Here is an 8,357-nt window from a genome sequence, read left to right as displayed (position 1 = left end):
GACGAGGAGATGAAGAGAGAGGAGACAAGGAAAGAGGAGACAAGGAGATGAGGAGAGAGGAGAGTGGAGAGGAGGAGAGAGGGGAAGAGGAGAGAGGAGACGAGGAGATGAGGAGATGAGGAGAGAACAGACAAGGAGATGAGGAAAGAGGAGATGAGGAAACGAGGAGAGGAGGAGACGAGGAGAGAGGAGAGAGGAGAGGAGGAGACGAGGAGACGAGACAAAGGCCACGTCTCAGTTCCCTTTCCTCGCTTCCTTCTCCTTGACTTTTCTCCTCAATCCTCTGTTTTTTTCTCCAGCTGTCAATCAAATGAGCCATATTTAGTGAAGTCCTGAAGCTCAGAGGAGGCGAGGGAAGGAAACCACAGAGGAAACATGAGCGAGGATTCAGGTGAAAGGAGCAGGAAGCAGGAAGTATCAATAAAAAAAAATTTGACATAATTTCACAGGTTGATAATTTTGGCAATTCTGGTTGAAATCACCTCAAATGTTCACAGAATGTAAAGAAACAGATCAAGATTTTATATTCTTTCATCCATCCATTTTCTTCACTTATCTGGGGTTGGGTCTGAGCAGGGACTCCCAGACTTCCTTCACCCCAGACACTTCAGGTTCTCTGGCGGGACCCCGAGGTGTTCCCAGGTCAGCCCAGAGACATAGTCCCTCCAGCATATCCTGGGTCTTCACTGGGGCCTCCTCCTGGTGGGACATGCCCAGAACACCTCCTGAGGGAGGCGCCCAGGAGGCATCAGCACAGATGCCCGAGCCTCAACTGGCTCCTCTTGACGTGGAGGAGCAGCGGCTCTACTCCGAGCGCCTCCCGTGTGACTGAGCTCCTCACCCTATCTCTAAGGGAGCGCCCAGACACCCTGCGGAGGAAATTCATTTCAGCCGCTTGTATCGGCGATCTTGTCCTTTCGGTCACTACCCAGAGCTCAGGACCAGAGGTGAGGGGAGGAACGTAGACTGACCAAATAAATCGAGAGCTTCGCCTTTCGACTCAGCTCCCTTTTCACCACAAAGGTCCGATACAGCGACCGCATCACTGCCGACGCTGCACCGATCCACCTGTCAATCTCACGCTCCATCCTTCCCGACCCTGAGATACTTGAACTCCTCCACTTGAGACAGGGACTCTCCACCCACACGGAGAGGACAAGTCACCTTTCCTTTTTCTGATCGAGAACCACGACCTCGGACTTGGAGGAGCTGATCTTCATCCCAGCCGCTTCACACTCGACTGCAAACTGCCCCAGTGCTGCAGGTCCTGTCCTGATGAAGCCAACAGGACAACATCATCTGTGAACAGCAGAGATGATCCTGTGGTCTCCAAACCGGACCCTCCGACCTCTGACTGCACCTAGAAATTTTGTCCATAAAAACAATGAACAGAACAGGTTACAAGATTTTATATTTAATGTTTTATTTTTGTTTTGTTTTCAGGTTGAGCCGTTCACTCCCAAAGAAAAGTCATTTTGTGTCTTTTTCCTTCAGACACACGGTCACCCAAGACTGTGCAGCTTCAATGTAAAATCTGGAAAAACTTCACCAAACAAGTGCTCTTCTCCTCTTCTCCTCTCTCTTCTACTCTTTTCTGTTCTGTTCTCCTCTCTCTTCTGCTTCTCCTTTCTTTTCTTTTCCCCTCTCCTCTACTCTTCTCTCCTCTTCTCCTCCTCATCTCCTCTCCTCTGCTCCTCTTCTCTTCTGCTACTCTCTGTCTCCTCTCTCCGTCTCTCCTCTTCTTCTCTCTCCTCTGTGTCTCTTTTCTCCCCCTCTCCTCTCTCCTCCTCTTTTCTTCTCCTCTCTCCTCTTCTCCTCTCTCTTCTCATCCTCTCTCCCTTTTCTCCTCTTCTCCTCTCTCTTCTCCTCTATTCCTCTCTTCTCTTCTCCTCTCTCTTCTTCTCCTCTCCTCTCCACCTTTCTCTTCTTCTCCTCTCTCTTCTCCTCCTCTCTCCTCTTCTCCTCTCTCGTCCTCTCCTCTTCTCCTCTCTCTTCCTGTCCTCTCTCCTTTTCTCCTCTTCTCCTTTACTCCTTCTCTCTCTTCTTGTCCTCTCCCCCTCTCCTCTCCCCTCCTCTCTCTCTTCTTCTCCTCTCTCCTTTGCTTCTCTCTCCTCTGTGGGTGGGACTTCCTCGCCCATTTCCTACACAATCGAGGAGAGAAATCAAGGAGAAGGAAACGAGGAAAGAGAAATGAGATGTGACCGAGGAAACCAAGGAGACAAGAGGAGGAGATGTGAGCAGGGTGACCACACGTCCCTTTTTATTCATCCAAAACCAGTGATTTGTCTCTGTTTTATACAAGAAATGTCCCAAGTGTCTCTATTTTTGACCAATCTGATCCCTGCCAACAGTAAAGAGAGACATACACTGTCATTTGTTGAGGTAAATTACAGAAAAGCTGCTTAAAAATGAACAAAACATAAAGAAAATGGGACTATACTGACTCACAAGTGCGTAACAATGCACTCGTTTCACAATTTTATTATTACCAACCACCACAAACTGAGGATGTCCTGGTTTATTCCTGGTTTAGTCCTGGTTTAGTCTTGGTTTAGTCCTGGTTTGGAGTGCCCTCTGCTGTGTGTATGTGATCACTACAGTCAAATACATTCCAAATATTTATTTCTTATTAGTTTATTTCAAATTTTATTTTATCAGTGAGTGTCGTTTTATTATTATTATTATTATTATTATTATTATTATTATTATTATTATTATTATTATTATTATTATTATTATTATTATTCAGGTCTAAACCAGAACTGAACCAGGGACTATTTTCTAATTTAATTTAATCAGTGAGTGTATTTTATTATTATTATTATTATTATTATTATTATTATTATTATTATTCATTTATTTATTTATTTATTTATTTGTAATACAGCTATTATTAGCCTTTTAGCTTTCTTTTAATTTAATTTAATTTGATTTAATTGTGTTGTATTGTATTGTATTGTATTGTATTTATTTATTTATTTTTAAGTATTATAGTTTAATTATATGTATTTCATTTGTATTTCGGTGCTTAGTAAACTGGTTAAATTAGCATAAATAAAACTGAACAAATAAAATAAATTAAATAACGTAGAAATTGATGAGCGCATGCGCAGTACCTCCTCTCCGCAGTAAGATGGCGGCGCCTGTGGATCTAGAGCTGAAAAAGGTAAAGTTTTGTTCGTTTTTTGTGATTTTAAACCTGTTTTAGTGAGTCAGACCGAGACAGACATGACGCGAAGACAGTGCGGATTTTCACCGGACCGAAAGAGAAAATAAAACTCTGAAGATTCGATTGGAAAAGTGACAAAAGAAGCGCAAATATGACAGGCGCAAACCCCCATGCGGACAGCCCTGCCCACAGCCCTGAACCAGGACTAAACCAGGGCTGAACCAGGACTGAACCGGGACTAAACCAGGACTAAACCGGGTCTAAACCGGGACTAAACCAGGACTGAATCAGGACTAAACCGGGTCTAAACCAGGACTGAATCAGAGACTAACCAGAGACTAAACCGGGACTAAACCGGGACTGAACCGGGACTGAAATGGGACTGAACCGGGACTGAACCAGGACTGAACTCTACAGCTATTTCTCAGCTTGTGGTGGATTATTTGTTGTTAAACCTGGTTTGTAGTTCTGCCTTTGTGTCCTTTGGCAAAGCACATCCAGCTCTGTATGAATGTATATTACCCTCTGTGAGGACCATGGATCAGGACCAAAACCAGGATTAGCCTGAGCCATGTCCAGACCAGCTCTATATCAGGTCATAAATCAGGACCAAAACCAGCTCTAAACCAAGTCTAAACCAGGACCTAAACTAGGTCTAAATCAGGATCCAAACCACATCTAAACTAGGTTCAAATCAGGATCTAAACCAGGTCCAAATCAGGATCTAAACCAGATCTAAACTAGGTCCAACTCAGAATCTAAATTGGGTCCAAATCAGGATCTAAACCAGGTCCAAATCAGAATCCAATCCAGATCTAAACTAGGTCCAAATCAGAATCTAAACTAGGTCCAAATCAGGATCTAAACCAGATCCAAATCAAGTTTAAATCAGGATTCAAAAACCCCCAGAGACCCTCTAGATCAGGGGTGTCAAACTCATTTTGGTCCGGGGGCCATATCCAACCGACTTTGATCCCAAAGGGGCCGGATCAGAAAACTTATGTCATATAAACCCCAAAAATAACAATACGTTCAAATATTTGTGCAGAGAAACACAAATCTATTATTTTTTTTATAGATGAACTCTTTCTTTTACAAAATATTATAATATTATGAACAACCTGGAACTTGAAGAAAAATACTATTTCAACACAATGTTTTAACATGAACTTGTTTAACATTAACTTAATAAGAATAAGTAAATTTTTCTTGGAAAATCCTGCACTCGGCTCCACTTTTCTCATGTTGGACATTTTTCTGATGAGGGTGTCACGGTCAACAGTCAAAACGATCGTCCTTTAAGAGCTGCTCTGGTGGGAGGGGCCACGTACAGAGACGCTGGAGACGCTGCTGTGATAAACAAGATTTTAATAAAAAATAATTAAAATATTTTAGTAGAAAATCAGACGAGGGCCAGATTAAAGGTCTTGGAGGGCCGGATCTGGCCCCCAGGCCGCATGTTTGACACCTGTGCTCTAGATGATCCTGGGCAACAACCAGGTTTACACAAGGTCTACACCAGGATCTAAACCAGGATCAGTATCAGTTAGAATCCTCAGACCCTCTCCTCACGTGTGTTTGTTCGTTTGTGTTTTCCAGGCGTTCTCAGAGCTGCAGGTGAAGGTTCTGGACACGCAGCAGAAAGCCAAAATGGCCGACCTCCAGATCGAGCAGCTGAGTAAAGTCCAGAAACACGCTCAGCTCACGCACCTGGAGATCAGCGCTCTGCCGGACAACACGCGCCTGTACGAGGGCGTGGGACGAATGTGAGAGCCAACACTTCTTCTGGATTGATTATACTTTAGATTCAGACCACTGATTGTTTCATAGTTTGACAGTTTGGGCTGGTGTCTGTCGCCTTCTTCTTCAGTGTCACGTGAGAACGAGTTTTACGATGATTAGATTTGCCCCAACTGTCCTGATTTGAACATTCTGCTGTTTGGCTCAGATCAAAATCAGCCAGTCAATTTCAAAATATTTTCTAAACCAGGGGTGTCAAACTCATTTTGGTCCAGGGGCCATATCCAACCTACTTTGATCGCAAAGGGGCCGGATCAGAAAACTCATGGAATATATACCTCAAAAATAACAATAAGTTCAAATATTTGTGCAGAGAAACGTAAATCTACTACAGAAATCTTTTTAAATTGATGAACTCTTTCTTCTACAAAATATTATAATATTATGAACAACCTGAAACTTTAAGAAAAATGTAATTTCAACACAATATTTTAACATGAACTTGTCTGCAAATAGGAATAAGTAAATTTTTCTTGGAAAATCCTGCACTCGGCTCCACTTTTCTCATTTTTGACATTTTTCTGATGACAGTGTCACGGTCAACAGTCAAAACGATCGTCCTTTAAGAGCATTTGGAAAGATACAAGTCTTCATTTGTGCTGCTCTGGTGGGAGGGGCCATGTACAGAGACGCTGCTATGCTAAGCACCGCAGAAAATTACCAATATTTTTATTAAAATATTTAAGTTGAAAATCAGCCAAGGGCCAGATTAAAGGTCTTGGAGGGCCGGATCTGGCCCCCGGGCCTTATGATTGTCACCTGTGTTCTAAACTCTGCAAACTTAGCTAAATACGGGTTTAGACCTGGTTTTGGTCCTGATTTAGTTCTGGTTCAGTCCCGACAAGGGTCCAGAATCTGTCATGTTTAGAAGCAGCAGCAGCTGTAACCGTAGCGACAGGTGTGTGTTCACTGTAACCGTGGCGACGTGTGTAGTAACAGTTACCGTGGCAATGTGTCCAGGTTCATCCTCCAATCCAAAGAGGAGATCAACAACCAGCTGATGGACAAACAGAGGACGGCAGACGAGAAGATCAAGGAACTGGAGGTACAATGATCTGACACACGGGGAGGGAGGGCATCTGACACACGGGCAGCGTTTTCAAACCGACAGAAAACCGTGCCAGTTCCCGCACCTAATTGCAAACCATCTGACATGTTCATGCCGAAAATCAGAGCGTTCGGGAACCGAAAAGTTGGTTCCCGACAGGAAACAAGTAAAACGTGTGTGTGTAATATGGTGGAGAAATCAAGTGACAAGAAGGTCAGCGGAAGGGACCAAGTATTTGTTATATAAGTGTTCGCTTGGTGAGGTCGCATCTTTGGATAGGGCGTTGCTGCCGCTTTCTCCACAGCAGATGTTTCTCCACAGCAGATCGATGTTGTAGCAGAGCTTGACGTAGATAAATAATCAATTGTATGAATACAAATACTCGCTGGTGTCGATGATGCGATTCATGATTATTTTCCTCACTGTGACATCCACTTTCATATGGCCTTGTTTTTATTTGGTGGCAAATCCACTCCCTCTGTCGATGACGCGTCATGGGTTCACTTAAATTGTTCGAATGTGTCTCGTTCACCGATGAGCACTTTGGTTCCAGTGTAACTGGTAAATATGTTATGTGTTCAGTTAGTCTCTCACCAAAGTAAAATACCGTCTCTTTAAATTATTATTGATCACCACAAATGAAATGTTGGCAGATTGAAAGAGTTTTGGTGCAGATTATGTGTATATCTTAATCAATTCTCTAAAATAAACAGAATGAATTAATAGAAGAAATACAATTAAGAGCCTCAATCAGATCATTACTTTAATGTCATATTTAACAAATACTTTAAAATGAGTTAATAGAAATATGAAACTGTAGAAAGGTGTTGCTGATGCGCTGATTACCACAGTTTGTCAAATATGAATCTTTTTCTGTTTTTAGCAAAAGAAGCAGTACCTGGAGCGCAGCGTGAAGGAGGCAGAGGACAACATCCGGGAGATGCTCATGTCCCGAAGAGCTCAATAAAACAAGAAAGACTTTTACTTAAAAAAACAAACAAACAAAAAAACTCACTTCCTGTAGAGGCAGCCAATCAGAAAGACCTTTTATTTAAACTGTTTTTGACTGATGTTTGTGAATTAAAAATTTTCGTTCTCACTTTTGTCTTTTGGGATGTAATAAAAACTGTAACATTAAAAGCCCTTAATTATCTGAACTCACAGCTCCTCTGTCTGAATCATACGGTCTGTGGTCTAAATGCAGGTTTGTTGTGGGCTAAAACTTGTTGCTGATAGGAACTAGTAACCTGTCTCACACCCACAGACTGAACAAAAAAGCGGACTAAGCGAGTGTCACGTACAGTGTTCAGCTCCAGTCAAATGAAGCTCACAATGATGAACAAACGGTTACAGGAGCGAATTTGGAGCCATTATGAGTAGGACTTTTTTGATGTACAAAATGGCAAAAGAAAAACCCAGGATCATGTAGAGTGGGTTAATACAAATGTTTTAAGACCCCAATGACGAGGCTCACATCAGCAATTACGAGAGAGGAGTGACAATATTCCAGTGTAAATGGAAGGAGCCAGAAGAGCCGCATTTGAACTTCCTATATGGAACAAGGTGGCTAGTGTGTGAGCTATATCCATTTTTATATACCAGGGGTGGGCACACTTTTTGACTCGTGTGCCACAAAGGGTTCTAAAATTTGACCGAATCGCCGCACTAGGAGTTTTTTGGTAATCCACCTCATAAAAGAAAATATATCCCATGTTATTGAAATAGTCCCATAACTGAAAATCATTACAAAGCATTACAGCAAAATATCTGTCTTTCAAGTCTCACAGTATTTACTATTTATTGAAATGACTTTTAAAACACTGAAAATTATATTATTATTCAAGTTCGGCGGTCCGGATTAAAAAGATTAAAGGGCCACACCCCTGATACACAGAGTCTATGCCAAACCTGGGCATTGTGCAGCTCCCGCGTCACATATGACCCTTTGTTTGACTCTGATCATTTTACCTCATGCATGAACTAAAGCTGTTTTTAAATTTTTTTTCTAAGGCATCCTCACTTTTTCATTGTTTTGTTATAACATAAACTCTCACCAGTCTTACCAGCGTGTCAAAACAATGATATTTACTGCTTTTTATAAAGAAATACAATTAATATTATGCAGAATTGAGTTAAAACACTTTGGCCTGACCCTCCACAATATAAAAAAAAAATTAAATTAAATAAAAAAATATGCCCACCCCTGGTCTATGCTCACACCAAATGAATTCTCTGGAGTTTGTTGATTCACAGATATCGTGAGAATTCATCTTGCTGGCAGGTTAAGAAACCCGAGGAACTACATAGACCATGATCCTTTGCTCCGATTAAAAAGAGTTC

General features: G+C 42.0%; 1 protein-coding gene across 1 annotated transcript; it reads left to right on the top strand.

Annotated features, from left to right (window-relative positions):
- Positions 1-3,116: 3,116 nt before the first annotated feature.
- On the top strand, positions 3,117-7,174 carry pfdn1 (prefoldin subunit 1). Its single transcript, XM_020924479.2, has 4 exons — positions 3,117-3,166; positions 4,769-4,935; positions 5,930-6,014; positions 6,901-7,174. The coding sequence occupies exons 1-4, from the start codon at positions 3,134-3,136 to the stop codon at positions 6,982-6,984; spliced, it is 369 nt and encodes a 122-aa protein (XP_020780138.1). The 5' UTR covers positions 3,117-3,133; the 3' UTR covers positions 6,985-7,174.
- Positions 7,175-8,357: the final 1,183 nt, after the last annotated feature.

Source organism: Boleophthalmus pectinirostris, unplaced genomic scaffold, assembly GCF_026225935.1.
Source record: "Boleophthalmus pectinirostris isolate CB_2022bp ecotype Guang Dong unplaced genomic scaffold, ASM2622593v1 HiC_scaffold_12, whole genome shotgun sequence".
Lineage (NCBI taxonomy): Eukaryota > Metazoa > Chordata > Actinopteri > Gobiiformes > Gobiidae > Boleophthalmus > Boleophthalmus pectinirostris.
Note: the sequence above shows the minus strand (reverse complement) of the source record. Positions and strands in the feature narration are given on the sequence as shown.